This window comes from Simochromis diagramma, unplaced genomic scaffold (genome assembly GCF_900408965.1).
Source record: "Simochromis diagramma unplaced genomic scaffold, fSimDia1.1 OVJJ01000682.1, whole genome shotgun sequence".
Taxonomy (NCBI): domain Eukaryota; kingdom Metazoa; phylum Chordata; class Actinopteri; order Cichliformes; family Cichlidae; genus Simochromis; species Simochromis diagramma.
Window position 1 is genome coordinate 954,839 of NW_024387359.1, and position 23,843 is coordinate 978,681.

General features: G+C 39.1%; 1 protein-coding gene across 3 annotated transcripts in view; it reads left to right on the plus strand.

Annotated features, from left to right (window-relative positions):
* Nucleotides 1-23,843, plus strand: part of LOC120718747 (netrin receptor UNC5D-like) — a 170,600-nt gene that overhangs the window by 110,047 nt on the left and 36,710 nt on the right. For all 3 annotated transcript variants that reach the window (XM_040007422.1, XM_040007423.1, XM_040007424.1), the window contains 2 exons: nt 7,166-7,309; nt 7,520-7,623. In XM_040007422.1, coding sequence (XP_039863356.1) covers nt 7,166-7,309; nt 7,520-7,623 — 248 coding nt within the window. The remainder of the gene's footprint in view (nt 1-7,165; nt 7,310-7,519; nt 7,624-23,843) is intronic.

The window sequence follows — 23,843 nt, forward strand, 5'->3', positions numbered from 1 at the left end:
ACATGATTCTTTTTTTTTGACACATTTAATATGAGATGATAAACATAACACCCTTAGATGATGTGTTTTGACAAGACTGCAAATGACTAAAGTTCAGTTCATTCACCACCCAGTGAAAGGGTTTATCATTAGAGTTCTTAGAGTTATCAATGAAATAGTTAACTTTTAGTGTAGTACAGGTTTTCAGTAGTTTGGTCAGCACACTGTTAATTAATGCAGGAAAGCAATAACAGAAGTCAAAAAGCAAGGATAGAAGGAACCATAATGTAAGTCTTGGCGAGGAAGAGGTAGCGTAGCCTGACTGAATTTACAGCATCTTACCAAAATCTAAATGCATGTTGTATTTGTATATTTATATTTATGCAATAAGTCAATTTCCCTGTGGGTATCTATGACTGTTTGAGAAGTGTAACTGCATACTGTGTTTGACGCATCAAAAATGGGTGGTTGGTATTAACCAAATAGACCGACTTTGCTAAATGGGCCATTAATGTATGCATGCCTTAGCTTTAGCACTAAAGGCAACTTTGAAACATGAGAATGATCAGCACTGACAGTAATGGGAGTCTGACATAAACACAAACAGAGAGCTTTCTGTAGGGACCATATTCATATCCATATTCATACATTGTTATGCAGTTCCTGAAACTCTGAGGGGTTGTCTTGTCTAATGGATGAAACATTAGACAAGATACGGAGAAAGAGAAATTTACTGTGGGAGAAAAGAAAAGAAGAGACAAACTAAATTATGGCATAGAAAGTTTAGCACCCCGAAGCCTTAAATGATTTTTAAATTGCTGGAAATTTGATCGGAAGGCATCTTCATATTCACTCTGAGTACAAACCTATAGTTTGGATTTTGTAAGAAAAACAAAGGCACCACTGACCGGCATATAGGACAGCACAATTACTGCTGAACGGTACAACAACGTAATCTATTTACTTATCCCTTTGTGATTGCTCATTTTTCTAAACCTGAGGCAGACAGAGCTATGCTGGATATTCCATGTAATCATCACTACCCACATTCTAGCCTCCCTTCAGGAAAACAACACACACAGATAAACTATGTTTTTAGGGAGTAGCATCAAATCTGTGTGCACGTTAAATCTATGAGTTTCTGCTTTTTGGTTGGAAATGGGCTTGGCTTAAGATTCTAAAGACAAGACAGCGCACCACATGCTCTGACCCGAGTACGATGACTTTATTTCTGTCTCTTCTGAAGTGCTGTAAGAGAGCTTGAGAGATGGAAATGAGTGATAGAACTCAAAAGATAATTGAAGGACAGAGTGAAAGAAGAGGAGATAGGAAGGTGGAACAGAGGGGATATCTGTGCCAATAGACTTCAGCTGAAAGCATGATACTCTGATTGAGAGATAAGAGAAAGAGGGGATAATAGGAGAAAGAGGACATTGGAAATAGAGAGGATGATTGTGGAGCGAATGAGAGGCTGAAAATGGATACTACATTGGTTGTCTCGAGAAGGAGAGGATAGCAGCTCATGCAGATCTAGTGATGAACTGATTAAAGGAGAGTGTGTGAGTGCCCACTGCACACAGGAAGTATGGATATCCATTCCTGTTGATGTCCTGTCAGCAGACTGACCCCACTGCTGTGCATTGTGATCCTAGAAGTCGGCGTGATACCATCAGCCATTCATAAAGTCACAACAAAGAAAGGAAGGTGCGGACTGGTGAGAGGAAAGCGAGGTGCCTTCGAGTCTCTAAGTGTCGCAAACTATTAGTTAAAGAAATGTAAGTGAAACAAATGAAGTGGCCCACAGAGTGAAAACTACTTATGTATGCAGAAGTGGTTCCTAATAAGCATCCATGCGGTTTTTGGATAAACATAAACAAGGCAACTGGGGGAATGACACAAATAAGGACTTGCAGCATTTTAATGGCTGAATTATCATGATTTTTTTATGCATGAAGTAATGCGTCCCTTTGGTTCCAGGATTAAGTATGACACACACAGCTGGGACCAGACTGAAGATGTTGCTGGGAGCATGTTCCGCTTGTCTAGCAGGGTTCGTCTGTGTCTGGCCTTCAGCCAACCCTCATAGCCCCCACATGCTGAGATGCATGCCGCAATGTCACATCACACAAACATTTCCCCAAAGCTGGGTTCACATCAGACAGACGCTTTCCTAAAGCTATATCCATCCACCTCAACCCTCAGCCCACGCCGTGTCACCCACTAACTATGTACACAGCTGCCTCAGAAGGATCCCTCCGACAAACAGAATGCTGAAAATCCCCTTTTGCTGTGGCGTTAAGTACGACAGAGACATCCTGTGGACTGAGCTGAGCCGGACTAGTCAGGCCCTGTCGGATCAAGCCACTTGTAGTTGGCGCTGCCTGGCTCTCCTAGGGCCTCTTCATCAACTCAGCCAAGGCGAAACAATAGACTACAGCTAGTAGGAAGACACCACAGGCCTCGTGCCAAATGCACTAAAAGAGAGACAGTGAAGGAAAGAGAGAATGAGAGCAACCCAGAACGGTACGTGAGCATCAGGATTGGTATGTCTCTTGTGAAGGCTAGATTAGAGATATATTAGTGTACATGATTAAAGAGGCAAGAGAAGCTTACTCTTCATTGAGGTCTGTTGTCAGGGCTTTGTGGTGCACTGTCAAAAGCTATTGGCATGAGCCTGAAGGGAAAGCAGAATGAGCACAGGAGGGAAAAAGTGGTAAAACAGAAATAAACGGGCACCTAGGGACAGGCGCGTGCAAGGAAGTGAATGGATGTTAGTATTCCTGAATGCACCATCAGGACCAGCATGACTGAGCAGTTATTGGATAATTTCTCTAACATGGTGTCACTTAGTGGCATTTCAGGACACTTGAAAAAAGGGGATAGACCCTTTGATCTCTGCCTAATGTGGTGGAAGCTTGTACTCGGAATAACTTTCAAAAGAACAGCCAGAGAGACAATACCCACCCTTCCAATTTGGGCTTTTATTACCAGTTTCTCAAGGATTTGTACACATTTGTGAGGGAAAGACATATAAGCATGCTGAGATTATTTTTTGTAAGTTTGCTTTTGCATAATTATAAACAGCTTGACAGGGAAGACATCACTTTTATTTTCTTCCTTTTAATTTTTGTTTAATGGTGACTGTGTGCCAGAGAAAGGTGTTTTTGCACTAAGTCTGCAGAGCTGTAGCTCCCTTCACCTCAGAATAAATTTCGCCTGCTTTCAGCTTAAAATTTGGCATCAGGGACAGCAAACTGTTGGGTTTTTTGTTATTTTTTTTCTGCTTCCCTCATCATTAATAATGATGAGAAGCTCTGCATTTGGAGCTCACATCCTCCACCGAGACAAGTGACCTATTATAATCCCGATCTGCCCCAAAATTTAATGAGTTCTTTCTTTCCCCATGTTCCACCTTCCCATCAAGTTTCATTAAATTCACCGTTGTGATTTGGTTATCCAACAGATAAAGAAACTGATCATCATCATGTTGCCTCAATAAAGAGGCAATATGACCACCCCATTAACTAGTCTCCTTACCTTTAAATTATTTTCATACTCATAAGCCCAGTGGATCAACTGGACCAGTTTTCTATTGTCCATGCACTGTAGTGTACTTAAAAAACTACTACTATTTTAGTAGCTCGTATTTTCTCTGTATTGACAATTGCATAGCTTACCCTTAGGTTCAGGGTGTACAGTCATTTGGTGAGGCGTATGTTTTATGGCGCCGCAGACCTGGCAACCAGCCTGATAAAAAAAAAAGTCCATGTAAACATCAGCTGTGTAAACAACATTTAGCTCTAAAAATAGACGAATATGCTGAGAAGTGGACCGCTGGTGAAGTCCAGGCTTTATTAATGCTGTATGCGAATGAGAAAATACTGACTTGCCTGACTCTTAACCTGCTACTGGGACGTTTACACAGGAACGTAATGCTGAGAGAAAAGGATGAAACTGGATTATAAAGAAGTAAAAAACAACACTGACTGCATGTGTGACGAGCTCTGCTGTGCCATCTGTGCCACATGCAGCATTTTAGTGTTTTTGTGCTACAGTGTTATAGCACTAAATATTAAATTGAACCCATCTCCCCTTTCAGCCTGGTTGCAGCCGCTGGGATCAACAACTTTTTCTGTCTGTCTTTTCAACTTTGTTATAATCATGAACCCACAAAACACAGAGCTGAGATGACATCCTTCATCTTGTTTTTGGAGTTGTTGCTGCTCTGCCAACTGCCAACATCACATTACTGTTACATCTGGCTGCTGTAAATGCTAATAGAGAATAAAACCCTTAAAGGTATGTGGTGAGCAGTCCTTCTCAGAGATTCCCCAGAACGAATGCATTTAATAATTCGTTTTTCTTCATCTCTGGCTCTCTTCCACAGTGTGCCTTTTGCCCTGCCTCCCTCAACTTAACCCCAACCCATCAAAGCAGATGGCTGCTGGAAGTTTCTTCCTGTTAAAATTGAGTTTTTCCTTCCTACTGTCGCCAAGTGCTTCCTTGAGGAAGGTTTTCTGATTGTTGAGGTTTTTTCTGTATTATTGAAGGATCTTTACCTCACAGTATAAAGAGCCTTCAGGCAGGTGTTGTTGTGATTTCGCGCTATATAAATAACAGTGAAAAATCTAACAGAACTGTGTGGTGTTAAAGTGCCTGCTGTAAAGGCCGTGTAAAAGTAATAGTAGTAGTGTATGAATGGTGTATGTGTGTTTCCTGAGTTCTGAGTGTCAAAAGAAAATGAGAGGGTCAAAGGGAAACAAATCCACCTGTCCATATTAAAATAGCTGAATTTCAGTGGCACACCAACCCTGCAAATTTCTCATGATTTGATTTGACAAAATTGTCCCTCTCAAGGGTGCAATCATGTGTTTTTTTATTTTCCTGCAGTTAAATGTTCCTCACTCTCACTTAATCAGGACTCTTGATTACGTCTCTAATTTGTTACAGTGGAAGGGAGGAGTGCACTGAGTGTGGGGGCTTATTGTACATAATATCAGCCAGTCATTGCAGAGGATTACAGTGTCTTCAGAGAACATTTCTGTTTAACATTACTTCATTAGGCTCCCTTTGATAACCTTTCATTTCCCATTATTAGTTTTCATTTAATCCCAGCCCATGTCTAAGCTGCCGTCTATGTACGGAATGATGGCAAACGCCTGTGGAGAGACGACTCCTCTACAAGTGTAGGTCTGTGTAATTAAGCAATAAGCCACATGAGGCCAAGCTTTATGGTGATTTTTGAACAGCTGTTATGAGATATGCTGTTAAGTAAGATTTGTTAGCTGTCCCATAAATCAAAGACGATCTGGCTTTAGGACGTTTTTAAAAAAGTTTTACTTATATGGAAATCAAACCATTGTTGATTGAGTGTAGACATCAGTAATTACGTTTCTATAGAGAAAATATTCTTGTATGTGGGGAAGTCACCCATCCCCATGCTGGATTCTGCATGCCTACAGATAAGTAATTGAAAACAATGCATCCATACATCCCAGTGTTATTGCTGTCAGTGTAATGTCATTGATAACAGCCTCACAGTTTGCAATTATCTCTCCGAGAGTCATATCAGAGTTGTATTAAAATACTACTAAATGGAGACCCAATTATTTTTCTAGCAAAACACCAGAAGCCAGAGGAAACAGAGTATTAATGCGGCACTGAGCATCCAACTTTTGGCAATTTTTACAGCTGTCTTTTGCCGTTTTTATCATTCTAAGACATAATAGACCGAGAAGAACCAGCTCCAGATGGAGGTTTGTCAGCGAAAAAACTGCCTATGGTGGAAAAAGTCCAATTAGTCCATTGTTAGTTTGTTGGCTTCATTTGACAACAGAATTCACTCCTTTGGTGTACTTCTATCCAAGCAGCCTATCCAAGCAGCCACTGGGCAAGAGACAGTGCAGTTGTGTCAGGTTGCCGTTCATCACAAGGCTACCACAGAGAGACAGACAACCAGCCATGCTGGTATTCATACTACCAGATGTAGAGCACCCAGAAACAAACAAACAGAAAGGTCTCAGCTGACCAGAAAATTTTAAGCCTGTGCTCCAGCACATTGTTCATTTTAACACTACTATTAGAAAAAGTCAAACTCAAGAAATGATGACATGAGTGCATATAGTTACTGCACTTCATTTACGTTTCTGTTGTAGGTCATTGCTGCTCCAGAATCTACTGTAAGGCTCTAATACTAGTTTCTTTCCAGGGGTGGGTCTTTGTTATTATCTTATTCCACACTGTTCAGGTTTAATTGCATGCTGCTGGGAATGACAACTTTGGTCACTAGAAACTGAACATTAGCTGCCCGTTACTCTGCGTACACATATTAATAAGTCTGTTCAAGCTGGATGGCTGAAATTGAGCTTTCTGCAAGGCTAGACAGACATCACACGTGTTGGGTGAAAGCTACAATTTCCTTGATACCGAATGAAGCTACCCTATTATACATTAATGGTCCAAGCTTGTCATCTTGCGTGCATGGTCTGGCATACTTGATATACAGCACTTTTATATTCTCATCTGTAGTCTCAGAAACTTATCTCATTATGGGTGCATCACAGACAATACACATCCATAAAGAATGACCAGAAATGGACCTTTAAATGTTTTTAAAGAAAAAAAAAACATTATCATGCTGTTCTTCACAACAATAAGAAGCTCATGTGTTCCCCCTCTCTCAGTTAATGCTTCCGCTGGAAAGCATTTAGTGTCACTTCATTATAAATGGATTATGGCTTGCAGGCTGTGTGAGAGAGGATATGAAGGCTCAAAACCAAATATATCTACCAAAACAAGAACTTTGCACTGCTGCCCATCTGTTTGCCGGGCTAAAACTTGAACAAGGCTTTGTTAAAGTGCTGCTGGTGGCATATATATATTTATGTCAATAATGAAATGATCTGCTCTGTGACTTAGCCAGATGAAAGCATAACATCCGGCTACACTTTCATCCGGACAACATTTTAAATTGTTGTCTAAACAAAAATCCCTGAAATTGATTTGATTTGACAAGCAGACTGTCCTCCATCTCCTCCTGGCAAATGGCAGATCTGTTTACTGCTGATAATCTTATCAGATTCAAATTTCACTCATCATCTTGTCCCTGCAAATCTTCATCTCTTTGATTGATCATTCCTGCAATATAATGAAAGCTAATCTAAACAATCATGCGTTTCGCCTGCAGGGTTGAAGATCCGTGAAGTGATGATCAACGTGTCGCGTCAGCAGGTGGAGGACTTTCATGGCCCAGAGGACTACTGGTGTTTGTGTGTCGCCTGGAGTCACTTGGGAACTTCCAAGAGCCGCAAGGCAACAGTCCGGATTGCCTGTAAGCGAAACCATGTCACTTTGATACCAGCCTGACCTTACTGTGTCTGCGAAGGTTATTTGACTTTAAACCAGTGAGGGGATTATATAGAAAGCATTCATTGTACATACATAAACAGAGAAGGTCACACATGAAACAATTGTGCATATATGTTTGTTTGCTCCGTCGTGCTATGTTTCTATAAAGCAGGCTGTTTATTCTCTTGCCTAGACCTGCGGAAGAACTTTGAGCAGGACCCCCAAGGCACCGAGGTGCCTCTGAATGGCATGATTGTGTTGCACTGTCGTCCCCCAGAGGGAGTGCCTGTGGCTGAGGTGAGGGCTTTCTTGCACTTCAAACAAGTAATGTTTTCTCCTGTGTTGCTTGGAGAGAAGCCGTCATCCATCTGCTTTACTCACAGTATAGCTCTGTTTACGTGACATGTTGTTTTGTTTCTCTCCAGCCACAGCAAATCCAGGACACATCTGTAATTTTTTTCTCTTCATTTCAGTGTAAACAAGACTAATACTTGATGAGCTGACACAATCAATGTATTCCTTTCACTTTTGCTATCTTTGTCTGTTTTCTGAGGGTGGGTATTTGTGTATGAGCATGTCTGATAGAGAGTACCCGTCACTGCTATTTTAATTTTTACTATGAATATAAAATGAGGCTCTCATGGACAGTCCTGCTGAGTGGTGCTTCTGTGCTGTGATGCTGCGCGCCTTCGTGTGGAAACTCAGTAGGGTGATGTGTCGATATCAAAGCCTGCGTAACCAAGCATCTGAAGCTTTGCATTTACTTAAAGGGGCAGTCTGTGATCTATGTAAACAAGATGACAGCAAATTTCTAAGCACAGGACTCGAACCCTACCATTACTCCCGAACTGATTGACGTGCCTTTGCATAAACCGACCGATACGTTTTCTGATGCTAATGGGTAAAGCTTTGTGGAGGTCAGTAATGTTTGCAAACACACTGACTTGTTTTTTAATCATAACTTCTGTTTGCATGTCTTCCAGCTCTTTTATATGAAACAACAGAACAGTTAAGAGTTGACATTTTATTTACAGTATGCATCTATACTGGCAGGGTCACTGGCATGTATATTCCCAGGATTATATAGTATATATAACTGTTTGTTTAGTTTTTGTCTTTTCTGAGCCACAGCTGTCTAATTCTCAGTTTTAGTATAGTGTAGTGTAAATAGCACTGAGATTTTGGACATACTAAAAAGAAAAGAAAATATTACATTATGTGTGATTTTGGACACAAAATTCCTCATCCCAGCAAAAAAAAACAAAACAGAAAATAGAGCAAATACAATTCCTGTCAAAATATCCAGACTTGGCTGTTTGAACAGAGCTGTTCTTAATCTGTTTGTCCTTCTCACTCATTGTTAGTCTTGTTAAACTTAGGAGTTATCTGTCTCCATTACAGGGAGCAGCACCTTTCAGAAACAGATCCACTTAATATTAATTATTCACTAAATTATTCACTCATTCCTGTTTACAGGATTTAACTTGAGAAAATATGCTACATAGCAGGATAACATTAACTTTTATATCAGATAGTATTTGTTTGATGCATAGTTATATATGTTCTCATTAAGTAATATTTAATTGTAGAGCTTATTCATTGCTTCTGGTAGCTCTGTAAAATATATAACATTAACATGGTAAATGGCCTGTATTTATATAGCGCTTTACTAGTTCCTAAGGACCCCAAAGCGCTTTACATATCCAGTCATCCACCCATTCACACACGCATTCGCACACTGGTGATGGCAAGCTACATTGTAGCCACAGCCACCCTGGGGCGCACTGACAGAGGCGAGGCTGCCGGACACTGGCACCACCACCAGTAGGCAATGGGTGAAGTGTCTTGCCCAAGGACACAACGACCGAGACTGTCCAAGCCGGGGCTCGAACCGGCAACCTTCCGATTACAAGGCGAACTCCCAACTCTTGAGCCACAATCGCCCTTTACATTACAACCAAATCACCTGTTATATTTCCACTCATAGTAATGAGTCATTAATTAATTGCTTAGAAGAACTGGTAAAAGTTCACATCAATGACAGGCCCATAACATCTGCAGTTACCACAGACCATGGGGTGTCCATTAAATGTGGAAAGGCAAAGTGAGCCCCTCTCCAATGTATTCTTTTTCCACTTTGAGGGACCCAATTAAAATGAATATCAATGGAAGTGAGGGACACTGCTGATAGGGGTTAATAAATACCAGTAGGGTCCAACCATCAGCTACAGTACTATTTAATAAGGAAAGGGTCTCACTGGGATTAGAAAAATCATTTTTTACAAGTGTCCTAAGTCCAAAAAAGTAATAAGTAAAGATGACACCATGTTTTCTGATGTCTGCAGGCTGTGGCAGTGTTTTGGTTTATAGTAAAGCAAAATGTCATCACTGATGTTATATCAGTGATTTCTGGAATGCCAAAGCAGCAAGATAGTATACGATGATGTAACGGGGGTATTTTCAATTTTTATATTTTAAATCTTTCAAAGTTATTATTTATTAATATATTTTGTATTTATTTCTTAATCAACAGACTTTTTATTCATATTATTTTTATTTCGTCAGTTTTATCAAAGCAACTGACCACATGTATGAATTAATAAAGTTCAGTGAAATGAAATGAAAAGAACAGGGGTTAAGCACTGTCTGCCGTACTGAATATTGTTTACGGATATTTGAGAATTTGTATTGCTCAAACATTTTCTTTGGTGTGCTTCATTGTTATGTCTGTCATGTTGTGATCTGTCATATTAACAAACTGTTCTAAAGCCATTTGTTTTTTCAGAATCCAAATCGATGCTTTAGAATTCCTTAAAGGTGAAAATGGACTCCAGTTCAAATTGTGTGTGTGTGCCCATGTGTGTGTGTGTGTGATGAATGATTCAGCTCACACAAATGGAGCATCGGTGTACCACGAGTCTCCCCAATGCATTGTGGTCATCAAACTCCTCATGCATTCATTAATGTGACTCCAGCTAACAAAGAGAATGGTTATAGTAAATAATGCAGTGACAAATCCAGCTCCCTCTAGTATGACTTGCACTGAGGGAAGAAAAAAAACTACTGACATCCAGAGTTGGAGATGTGGCAGTAATTTTTTTTTCTTTTTATGACTTTAGACATTGCTGAGAGCCTTTTTTGTATCCAGCACTGTGAAGGAGAGAAGCTCAAGCTCAGCTAAAGTTTGAGTTTTAAGGAATTGAGGTCATGCAGCATGATCTGTTAAACCCTGTTTGTATTCTGAGGGATATTTATTTTGGCCATGACATTTATCTGAACGTCCATACTCCCACATTCAGCTGGAAATTAATACTTGTGATGTTGAACAAATGTGAACAGTTAATTTTTTTGGAGCTGATATTAAATGCACAGTTGACGAAATGCGGATTTAATACGCTCCAACTTTCTAGGCTGTTTTAATACATTAATGCTTTACATCTGACTGTAAAGCTTGAAATCCCTTTATGTCACTGCTCTGTTCATGATCTCAGAGGCAATGCCATCAGTGAGGGAGAGGGAACTTTATCTGCATCTTGCTGTAACTAAGCCACCCGGGAGTTTACTGGGCTGCTGTGTAGGATGTTAATGAAAACCAGAGAACGCCATATTATCTGTCCCAGCAGTGACAGAGGCAATAATCTGTGCACAATGCAAGTCAGACCACAGAGAATGGATCATAGTAAAACAGCTTAAGTCTGCTTCAGTTTATTGGTGACAAGAGTTTTAACTGGCTCTGCTTTTTAGAGACAGAACAGTTACCAGCACATATTATACTCAACTGTGTTATGTTCTAGTCGTTACATTTTGCCATTGACGGAAGAAACAAAAATATTAAAAATTTCAAATTCAAATTATGTTATAAATATTATGTCCTTACATAATATTTTTGTAATTAAATGTCACTGTTTCTGAATAAAAACAATCTTGTTTTGAATTAGTAGTTATTTAGTTAAACTATTAATAGCACTTTACAGCTCACTGATAACATGGTAAATGTGGGGTGATCTCAGAGAAAAGTCAACACTTAAGTGACAATGCAATAGTTTATTTTGATAGCAGTATGGTAACCTGCTTACAAGACAGCTGGTATTTTTCAGTGTAATATTTGGATTTAAGAAATTATCTGTCAGAGGCATTTGGAGTTTTTTTCATTTTGAGTCTTTTATTGTCCTTTCTGTTGTTTAGCTTGTGTTACAGTTTCTGCGTCTGGCCTTGTTTCCAGCTTTATTTTGAAAGTCTTATGTTGCTATGTTCAATGCGTTTAGTTTTGCTCTTCCTCTTTGACATCGTTATGTTGATTTGTGTCAGCTGTTTCCCCATGTGTATCCACTTCCCCTGATAACCTCCAGTGTGTATTTAGTCTGGGTGTTTTCTTTCAGTCTTTGTGAGGTTGTCTGTGTCACAGTCATAGAGTGAGATGGAGGACCCAATTGCAGACACGGAAGGAGACAGGACTAAGGTTAAACAAAAAGCGAGCCATTTATTATGGCTGGTAAACATGAATACAAAAATCAAGCAAAGGCGAACAGGAGCGACACTAAACTGAAACCTAAACTTGGAAAACTAAACTGTGGTAACTATGAAAACAGACATGAACACTGTTCTGCCAAGGAACATCTGAGCAACTGTGATGAGGAAAAACAAGAACAAGAAACATAAACACTGTCAGGGCTCTGTGTGCAGGCAGGCGGAGATGAGGATCCAAATGCAGGACTCGGAAAACGGAATGCAACTCAAAACCTCAGCTTTATCGCTGGCAAGAAAACAAAACATGAAGTGAGGACTGAGACCAAAAAACAGGCATAATCTGATGGTACGATGCGACACTGGGTTGAGGACAACACAGGGCTAATATACACAGGGTGGTAATCAGGGAATGGGTAACAGAAGGGAGACACAGCTGGGGGAGATCCGGGCTAACGAGACGGGGGAGCTAAGCTGCACACACTAACATAAGACAAAGACTTTCACAATAAGACAGGAAACAAGAACCACTAAACAAAGATGCAGACACGACACTGAGAGACAGACTAGACACTGAACAGAAACTGTAATACACATGAGAACCCAAAACCTAAGAACTGATCCCTCACCAAGAATAACAGAAACAGATCTATAATGATAATAATAATAAACAAAGCACCAGAACATCAGAAAACAATCCATAATGCAAAAATAAACCAAAATATAAGAAACTCAAAATGCTGGGTCAACACTGACCCAAAACCGTAACAAACACGACCTGAGCAGAATCATGGAATACATGGGACAGATGACAAAGACTGAAAGAAAACACACAGAATAAACACACACTGGAGGTGATCAGAGGAAGTGGAAACACGTGACATACAGGAGAAGAGCAAAACTAAGCACACTGAACATAGCAAACAAGACTTTCAAAATAAAACGGGAAACAAGGAGAGATGTAGACATGACAACTAATAATAGCAACAGAAGAACTTAACATATCTCCAAATGCAATATAAGAAATCAAAAATACAAAAATAAACTCAAAATGCTGGGTCATAGACATTATCCTAAAGGAATAACACATTAAACTTCTCTAGTAAGGTTATACTATATAACAAGTATAAAAATATTGTGACTTCTCAGATATACTTGTCCTTTTCATCTCTGTTTAAAACTATGAACTTAACCATGTCTTTAAAATATAAACCTCCCTTTTTCTGTTTCATTTCATGATAACATTGCCTAAAATTGGAAATACAAAGCTAAATAGTCACTTTCAGTGTAATATTCATGAGTTAAGCATGAATATTGTGGCAGTTTTAAAGTACAGTGGCACCACTGGGATCTGGGATTTTAATAAAATTAAGGATGCCACATATTAAAGTAAACATCTAATACATATAATCTAATATATATGTGATGCCTGAAGGTTGTTTACATTTATTGATGAGTAAATATATGATGCCGTTGCTGCTGGGAACACACTGCGAACACAACTGAAGAGCTTTGCAGGGGAACAAAAATTAAAGACTAACATCTTTAAACAACCTGACCACATGGCAAAATAACCACTTGTTCAGCAAAGCATTAACTTACTTAATTTGTGCACTGTTCACATTATAAACTTTAGATATTGGAAAAACACATAGACTGAACTGCCTTTATAACTTAGCCATCTGTTCAGCTTTACAGAAGTCAGCTAGATCTAAAACATGTTGTCATTTAAAATACAGCAAATCTATAAAAAGTGTCACACAAATCCCAACCAGCTTTGTTCCCATGTAAGTTAGACTTTCAATTGTCCCATTTTTCTGCATTTTTCACAATGTTGTCAATCCCTGAAGGTTCAACTCAGTGTTTTACAGAGGGATTGTTCGTATCACTCATAGACAACACTTTTTCTAGCTGTTAAAAGAGTGACAACAAAGATTTCCAAAATCTTCTCTGTGAAATCTTTAAACTCTTAAAATGTCAAGAAAATATACAAAAATTTTCAACATTGCTATACCCAATGTTCAGATTTATAGATTTATGAAATAGTTTCCAATTTCAGAAAAAAAGGGCAAGTGAGTAATTATGTAATCAGTGCCTATACTGTACATGTTTGACATGCAGAGAATGAACAGCAAAAATCATGCTGGAGAGATTAAAAGGTTAGCAGCTAACTAAAGGAATAAATGCTTTCAATTATTACCCACCCAAGTATTCCCAAGCATTCCAATCATCAAGCCACTCATCCCGAGACATTTAGATTGCTTGAAATATAATTATTAAGTGATAAGCATAACGTTTCCAGAGATGGTGAAGAGATAATCCAAGAACGCCCTGAAAGTTTAGCCACTCCTGCCTCCAGAACAGGCGTCCGTCAGATTTAGTGGATTAATTTGTTTAATGTGATTTCATGAAAGCTGTTGTTGCACTGAGAAAAGGCCAAACATGACTGAGGGGAGGCTGAGAGAGTGCAGGCATGAGTGAAGGGAAGGAGGGGAGGGGGCGGTTAATGAAGCGCAATCTTAATTGAATCAGATGGTACAAAACTTACTGCAATGCTTTGTAATTGTCTTCATGTCGCTTTCACTTCCCATTTAAATGATTGTAAATGTAGGTCATTACAGCTGCTTTCAGAATAATCAAGTGTTTAGGCCAGATGCTGAGGGGAATTGAAATGACTTCTCTGTTAAGTTTAAGATGATACCTTTCTGCAAATAAACACGGCTCTCCAGACTTGCCGGCTCTCTCACCTCAACAGCTTTACACAGCTTGAATTTATCAGAAAATGAAGCCCTGCTGCATGCTTCATAGACACTCTGCTGATGATGTGATGCTGCTTTCCTGGCTTTATTTTATTTGCTTTCTCAACCAAGAGTGAAAAAGAGCAAAATATACTGGTACGTATGAGTGACATGTAGAGGTCAGTACGGTGACCTTGACACCATGCCAATAGACTGCCGGCGCTGCTAGGTCAGGTGTTCTGTAGTGCAACACTAGTTGCTGCTATCTAAGTGGGACACATTTGCCAATTAAGCAAATATGTTTCCTGTCGTCCCCGGGCGCTGGCTTATCAGGCTCATTTGAGCGTTCCTGCCATCTCATCAGCATGTGCATCTCTCCATAGTTTTTGACTCTAGGACCAACAGAGAGTGTCTCGCACTCCAGGATTATACTCTTCCCTGGAAGTGAGGGAGGGTCAGAATGACACAGATTAATCAAAGCAAAATCACAAGAGGAAAAACCAACCAGAGAACAAAGAGATTATTTTAATTTACTTCACTGTAAGAATTTCCTGAGATAAAGGTCCCAAAAAATGAAAAGTCACCACCAAAGAGGATTTGTCTGATCACAGAGAGGATAAAGAGATAATTATTGGTCATTTTTATTGAATAGTACAACAGCTGCTGTTTAATGGTTTAATTAAGTTTCATCTTTCTCTTCTTATTATGTACTTTCACAAATCCTTTTTTTAAATCTCAGATGCACTTTACCACGATGTGAATGAGAGTTAAACACCATCACAGTTTAGAAATTAGGATAATGTTAGCATGAAAAAAAATCAGTACATTAATCTCTCAGTCTGCTTCTTTTCTGTTTTGGTTGCCTGTTAAATTCTATCCACAAACACCCACACTACTTCTAAAAGTGTACATGTGCATCTTTTTTAAATCACATATAACTTTAAAAATCTTAAGTGTAAGAAACTAACATATATAATACAACTGGAACACACTGATTCAAAATGAAAGCACATGCCTTACAGCGAAACAGTACGAAACTTGGAATCATTTTCTGAGACAAACAGCGACCTAACTAATTCAACGGCATTGCAGAAAGGATGAGAGAGATCTATACACCAGCAATCCATACTTTACCACTCAAACTTGGCTTACTTTCTATCAATACCACCTAAAAAGAGTTGATTAGAAACGTTCTTGTAAGAGTGGTTGTAAGAATGAGCTCGGAAACCTAGATGTCCACATCACAGCCATCCTCCTTCATCTCGGTTTTATAAATAATATAACATGTTGATCTGTGAAATGGCAGTCAGTAAATCTTTTTATTTTATATTAATTATGTTGAATAATAATTTTGTAATGCACTTGTGAACACTGGATGTTTATGTACATATACCAGCAACCTTCATAAGTAAGAAGATAACAAAAGGGAACTAATGAAGAAATAAAATTCAAACATACCTACATGTGAGACCAAAAATTTAAAAGATACTGCAGTGTTTACTGTAAAATTCATGTAATAACAGCCTTAGTTCAGTGAACATAAAATGAGCCGTCTAATGAATCTCCACATACTTGACAACTTCTGTCTTCAGGAGTCAGTGCTTATTGTTAGTATAACACATTCTGGAGTGTACAACTGAAATGTTTAATCTCTAGTTACTGTGGAGTGGCACAATGGGTTTGCATGTGTGCCAGTTTCTCTGACGTTTGCTGTCTTAGTTGGCAAGCAGTGCCTTCTCAGTTTCAACTGGTGATGTAAATTTAACAGTTTTAAAATTGTCCTTCTTTGTGTTTTTAGAGAAGTAAAGCTAGACCAGAAAAGCATCAAATGCAACTCTGTTTTTAACATGTACTGGTACCATTGCATGACTAATGCGTAATAAATAGTAAATAAATAGTTTCTTTGCCAGTGTCATTATGAGAATACATTTTGGCTTCTTTTTTCAGCTACTGAATATTTGGTTCCTCTGCATTTCCTGGTTTTAAATTGATCTCTAAAGGACTGATTAGCTAGGATTTGTCTTAGGACAGGATATTTTCACGACCAATTTCAACACACCAAGTTTGGGAAAGCCTAAATGCTAACCTCAAAGCTTTATAGCAGATGAACTGTTAATGTCACAGTGACTTTTACCTACAGTCTATGTCACAGAATACCTCAACCAGATAACTAGCCATCTATATCTACAAATACATACCTACAGTGTGTCCTGGAAACCCTAATGTAATTAAGTTTTCATTGTCAAGTTGAACAAATTAGGTTAAATGAAACGCTGCTGAGTAAAAAGCCCCAAGAGTGGATTTGAAATGTTCTCCAGGACGACTCTGGCATCAAAGTGCTTCTTTACTGGCAAGGGGCTAATCCCATCGGACCTACATTTTCAATAATTCCCGATTTCCCAGTGGTTAGAGTAGAAGAAATAAAAAGTCATGAATGTTTGATAGCTCACTCTACTTAGGAAAGATAGCATAATTTCAATTACCCTGATCTTAAACAGCAAATCTTCTGGCATTTCATGGATATCTTTCATAGATTCTTTTTTTGTTTGTTTTAACTGTAATATATAATTTATCATCTGCATAGGTAGAGAGCTACAATAAACACAGGGAAAGGTGGGGAAGGGTAACATATAGTATCATATAATACAGTGTCATTCCCGTGCCAAAAAATGCCAATTTTGGAGCTTTTAATGTTGAGTTGCGTTTTTATTTCAGATTTTGGATCTTACATTTGAGTTGAACGCAAGAGAAATGTGGTTCTGTTTTAAATGTATCATGTTGTCATATAGTCCTGTCATTTAGTCCAGTTACAGCACCGCAGTGATTTACCTTTGTATTGTTTTTTTTTACTTAAATGTGGTGTAAATGGGAAAAATGCTTTCCTCCATTGTTTTGATATCTAATTTATGAAAAATTTCTACCTGCATGTGGAAGAAATTAGGTTTGTCATTGTGTTATGTAAAAGATGCAGATGTCACTCCTAAAATGGCGGCGCGTTAGCTAGACGCACACTTCCCTCCTCCGTGAATCTTTGCCAAGACACCTAACATAATATCAACTTTTGAAGTTAAACTCTAACGGTATCCACGCTTAGGACTCTTTTATGTCGTCTGCACCAGGTAAATCGGGCAGGGGTCGTGGTAAACCCTCACAACCTAAAATTGATTTCGGACCAACTAAACAAAGTGGAAAAGCTAAAGCTAGCGCCATGTCGGAAGAGTCAATTAGCGCTGAAGAGGAAGGACCAAGTCACGCTCCGATTCTTGAAGCTATCAAAGACTTGAAAACCGACTTCTCCAACAGGTTTGACGGAATAATGGCTGCAATTGAGGGAGTGAGAAACGAGGTCGGAGAGTGTAAGGAGCGTATTGTAAATGTCGAGACACGCATTTCCGACACTGAGGACACGGTCGATAGCCTTCAGAGAAAAGTCCAGAGTCTCGAAAAGAAAACCAGAGATATGGAGGACAAAGTAATGGACTTGGAAACAAGGGCCAGGAGGGCTAACCTGAGACTGGTGAATTTACCGGAGAAGGTGGAGGGAACGGATGCTTGCGCATTTCTGGAAACCTGGATCCCGGAGACGCTGGACATCCCTCTGCTGAAATCAAAGCCATTCCTGGAAAGGGCGCATCGAATCGGCCCGAGAAACGACCCAAACGCCCCCCCAAGAACACTGATCATGAAATTCCTGAGCGATAGGGATAAGGCAATGGTGCTGAAAGCGACCAAAATCAAAAAGCAAATACTCTACGAGGACAAACCGGTACGTTTCTACCCGGACATGGCAGCCGGCATACATAAGATGCAGAAAGAGTTCGACTCCGTGAGACGACAGCTCCGCAGCATGGGGATAAGACACGGGATGCTTCTCCCCGCCAGGCTCCTGGTGACCTACAAGGATAAAATACTGACTTTTGGCAAACCGGAGGACGCAGAGACTTTTGTTACGCGGATCCAAGCAGAGCGGGATGAATAGCGATACGGATAGAGTTGGTAAAATAATTGAACGTTTTGCTTGGCAGCTAATTCCTGGGGCTACTGTGAACTGATCATTGAAATATATTCACACTGAACATCTGTACATGCCTCCGTTATATCTGTACGGGGGTTAAAGACGCTGGTGATTACCTGCATTGTGAGTATACCCCCCCCCCCCCCCTTCTTTTTTTTGGGGGGGGATCGATTACTTTTTGTTTTCCAGGAGGACTCTCTGAGTTATAGTTACATTTAAATAGAGTTAAAGCACAGTAGACCCCTAACATTTAATTTATTTACATGAGTATATTTGGGATAGCAATAAATTCATGGCAAAGCAATTATTATTTGTATGTAAAAGCTAACAATGGAGGGAGTGTTTAAGTTTAGGATAAGTCAATATCAATAATGTTGGATCATTCCTCAATAACTGTGGACTGGTCATTAGCATTACCGGAGTGTGTAGTAAGGAGAAGGGGAAACTGGCCCTTAGGTCAGAGGGGTTGTGTTCAATGGTTGATGCAGTTAGAAGCATCTGTGTTGTCTGCATTGTTTTGGTTGTTTAAAGGTACACTTCTATATACTAGCATGAGAAGATCATCTGAAAATTGCAGCTATGTCCAATGTTTTAGAAATTAAGATGACATCGTGGAACTGTAGAGGGCTGCAAAAACTTAAAAAAGTTAAACAAGTGATGAGAAGGTTAAAAGATATGCATTCCAAAATAATTTTTCTCCAAGAGACTCATCTTACTGGAAAAGAGGACTTAAAGATTAAGCGGAGATGGCAGGGAGAGGTATTTTCAGCACCATTTAACTCCCAAGCGAGAGGGGTTTTGACTCTAATACACAAGTCCGTCCCCTTTAATGTTTGTAAGGTGATTGCAGATAGGATGGGAAGGTATTTGATTGTTCAGGGTACTCTCTATACAGAACCTCTGATTTTAGTTAATATTTATGCCCCAAATAAGGATGAACCATCTTTTTTTAATAACCTGTTCTGCACGCTGTCAGCACTTAGTGGTCAATATATTTTAGCGGGAGACTTCAATTGCACTCTGAACCCAAGTATAGATAAATCATCACATTTAGACAAATCTCATAGCCAGAGTAGGGAAACCATTCTTCAGTTTGCTAAGGAATTAAATCTTATGGATATATGGAGAGACAGGAATCCTGGTGTATCGACATATTCATGTTATTCAAGCACACATAAATCATACTCACGAATAGACTACTTTTTAATCTCAGCAAGTCTGTCCTATAAAGTGAACGGTTGTGATTATGGCAGTGTCCTTATCTCAGACCATGCCCCAGCCAGTCTGGTCTATTTGGATTCAGGGCTAGTACGAGATCCCCCAAAATGGAAATTTCAGCAAAAATGGATAAAGGACAAAGACCTACTGGCGTACCTTGACAAACAAATTACTGATTACTTTGAGCTCAATACTTCTGAAACATCTCCGTGTATTAGATGGGAAGCATTCAAAGCCTTCATTAGAGGCCAAATAATTAGCTTCACAAGCTCAAAATCTAAGAAGGCCAGACAAAAGCTGAAATTATTGGAATCGAAAATTAAAGCTACTGAGGATATGTACTTTAAGAACCCCTGTCCCAAGCTGCACCAAAGTTTGCTGTTATTAAGAACCCAATATAATGAAATCTCAGCTTCAAAAGCTACAGCTAACTTATTAAAACTTAAGCAGTCCGTTTTTGATCAAGGGGAGAAATCAGGTAAAATTCTGGCTTGGCGTATAAAACAATTCCAATTGGAAAGATCAATCACTGCACTTAAAAATGATAAAGGGGAAACGATCTCTGACCCTGCTGCAATAAGTGACTCTTTCAAGGCCTATTATGAAAGGTTATACAGTTCTGACTTAAACCCAGGTGAACCAGACCCCAATTTTTTCTCTTTTCTTGACAATATGAATATCCCCAGAATAGAAGAAGAGGAATCCTTGAGACTGGGGGCTAAATTGACTCTGGACGAAATCTCAGAGGCAATAATGAGTATGAATTCTGGAAAGGCTGCAGGGCCAGACGGTCTGCCAATTGATATCTATAAAAAGTTTGTATCCAAATTAAAGGCACCCCTTTTGGAAATGTTTTCTGAATCTGCTCAAAAGGGGATACTCCCACCCACTCTGAGAGGGGCCTTAATTACACTTCTTCCCAAACCTGGAAAATCGAATGATAAATGTGAAAACCTGCGGCCAATTAGCCTCTTAAACTCAGATTTAAAGATACTCTGTAAAATTCTAGCAAAGAGACTGGAGGGCCTTTTGCCAGACATCATCAAGGAGGATCAAAATGGGTTCATGGTTGGGCGTCAGGGATTCCACAATGTTCGACGAGTGTTAAATATTTTACACGAGCAAGGGGGGTCTTCAGATACAGCTTTCTTGGCACTAGATGCCGAGAAGGCTTTCGATAGGGTGGAATGGCCCTATTTGCTTGAGGTTCTTGGTCGCTTTGGTTTGGGAGTGGGATTCTGTAACTGGGTCAGGCTTCTATATAATAACCCATATGCAGAAATAATTACCAATAATGTTATCTCAAAACCAGTTGAGATTGGAAGAGGTTGTAGACAAGGTTGCCCCCTATCCCCCCTTTTATTTGTAATTGCAATTGAACCACTTGCTATTGCTGTAAGAGAACACTGTGTGATCACGGGTATAGAGATCGGAGGGCTCGACCATCGAATAGCTCTTTATGCTGACGATGTGATCCTCTTTCTTAAAAATCTGGGAAAATCTATTCCAGCCATTTTAGACCTAATTGGAAAATTTGGACATATTTCTGGTTATAAAATCAATAAATCAAAATCTTCTATAATGCTTTTGAACTCAGAAGAAAGGATGAATCCACCTAAATACACCTGCCATTTTAGAAATGTGAATCAGTTTACTTATCTAGGTATTCAGATTGTCCCGAAATTGGAAGAGGTGGTGAACCATAATTATAGTCCAATTATGACTGACGTATACAAATCAGTGGAGAGATGGTCGAGTCTCCAAATTTCACTGATTGGTAGAATAAATATACTAAAGATGAACGTGCTCCCTAAGCTTCTGTATCTGTTTCAGAATATCCCCTTGCCACCCCCCTCAGACTTTTTCCTTAAAATAAGAAAACTGTTTAATCAGTTTTTATGGAATAACAAACGTCCCAGACTTCGCTTATCACTTTTGTACCTGCCCTTTGATGCAGGAGGGCTGCAGTGTCCTAACATGGTTTGGTATTACTGGGCAGCCCAGTTAAGAACTATAATGTTCTATTATGCTGCAGAAAAGCCCCCCGCATGGAGAACTATTGAGTCTCTCTCTCTTAGGCTTCCACTTCCTACATATGTATACTCTGATAAATATAATAAACTCAAAGACATTACGCTTAATCCTATAGTTAAAAACATGATATATATCTTACATGTCACTCAAAGATATTTAAACGCAAAATCTCCCCTCTCCGTTTTTAGCCCGATTTGGGGCAACAATTATTTTGCCCCGGGTAGGGCGGACGGTGGTTTTAAAATGTGGGCAGACTCGGGGCTGGGACTGGTGAAGGATGCTTTCGGGGGTGATGGAAGACTTTTAAGTTTTGAACAACTAATCTCTAAATTTAATATTCCCCGAAAGCACTTTTTCAAATACCTACAGTTTAGGAGTTTTATCAGGTCTTATCATAATGATTTTACACATATTCCCCCGCTGTCCACATTAGAGAAAATCCTAACCAAAAACCCCACTGGTAGAGGGATGATATCTGAATTATATAACTTGATGATGACATCCTCTCCTGATTCATCTGCTGCTAAGCTTGAAGCTTGGAGGTATGACTTACAGGAGGACTTGACAGTGGAACAATGGAGTAGAGCATGTAAGCTAGCCCAAACACAGACAGGGAACAAACGTCTAAAATTGCTACAATTTAATTGGTTGATGAGAGTGTACATAACACCAGAAAAACTTAACAAATTTAATATGCTGATTCCTGATATCTGTAATAGATGTGAAGAAGATAAGGGCACATTGCTCCACTGTTTATGGTCATGTCCAAAAATAAAGGAGTTTTGGGAAGAGGTTGGAGCAATGATAAAGGAGATTTTGTCAATTAAACTTGCGATGGATCCCAAACTTTTCCTACTGGGATTATATCCTGTAGGGTGTAACATAGATCATTTTGAAAAAATCTTCATAAACATGGGAATACTACAAGCAAAGAGAGTGATAGCTCTAACGTGGAGGAGTCTTGGCAAACCAAGTATTTCACATTGGTTCAAAGAATTGTCTTTATGTTTACCATTAGAGAAAATTACATATACTCTAAAAGATAAGAAATTTTCCAGAAAATTTGGGGGCGCTACATCCAGTATATTGGGAATAAAGATCTATCTGGTTTACTGTGTGAGACAGGGACAGCCTAGCTATTCCCTGTACAGGACCACAACCATATGCTGCAATGTGAAAATTATTCTTTAAAATCTGTCAGAGGTCTCATGGACTCAAGTGCTTTCATTGAATGTACCTTGTGTTTCGTTTATTGTGTAAATTTGTTTGTGTATGTACTTTATATATGTAAAACTTTAATAAACATAATGTTGAAAAAAAAAAAGATGCAGATGTGAGTTCTTATTTTAAACAATGCAATTTGTTTTGCTCAGTGTTTCCTGTGGTGACATATTATCCACTTAATATTGAAATATATTTAATTTACACAGTGTAATAGTTACATCTTGGTACCTGTCAAACTCAGTTTCAACACTTTGCTCTAAATATTCATCCCATCTGAATATGAGAACAAAGCACTGGAGGTTAAGCTTCAATATAGTCATATATTCCACACTATATGACTATAATATACATTAAGTGAGTAATATAATGTAGACCGTTTTCAGTTCAGCTATTTTCTGAAATAAGGGGTGAGATAAGTGCATATCTTATAAACCTAATGTCTCATGGTGACATACAGTATTGGTCTTTGAGATGGGATCTCATTACAGTTTAACAAGCAACAAGTCATTTAGTTAGTTAGGCATCAACACTACAAACATGGTCGAGTCTTCCATTTCAGTTTGAATTAGCTGATGTGAAGCTTAGCAGCTATCTAAGTACCTGTCTTTCATTTACTGTAGGCTTGCAGACTAAATGAAAGATGGGTGCAAGCCAGTGTCAAGTGACCATTTGAAGAACTGCCGTTTTTGCAACTCCACGGTGGCTTTGTTTTTTAACCCCAGCAAAAACAACAAAGCTCACCAATCAATCACTTCAACTCATTTATTACTATTTGAGAAGTAAGGGTCACTATTTGCTGTCAATCCTTGCATAAAGCAGACTAC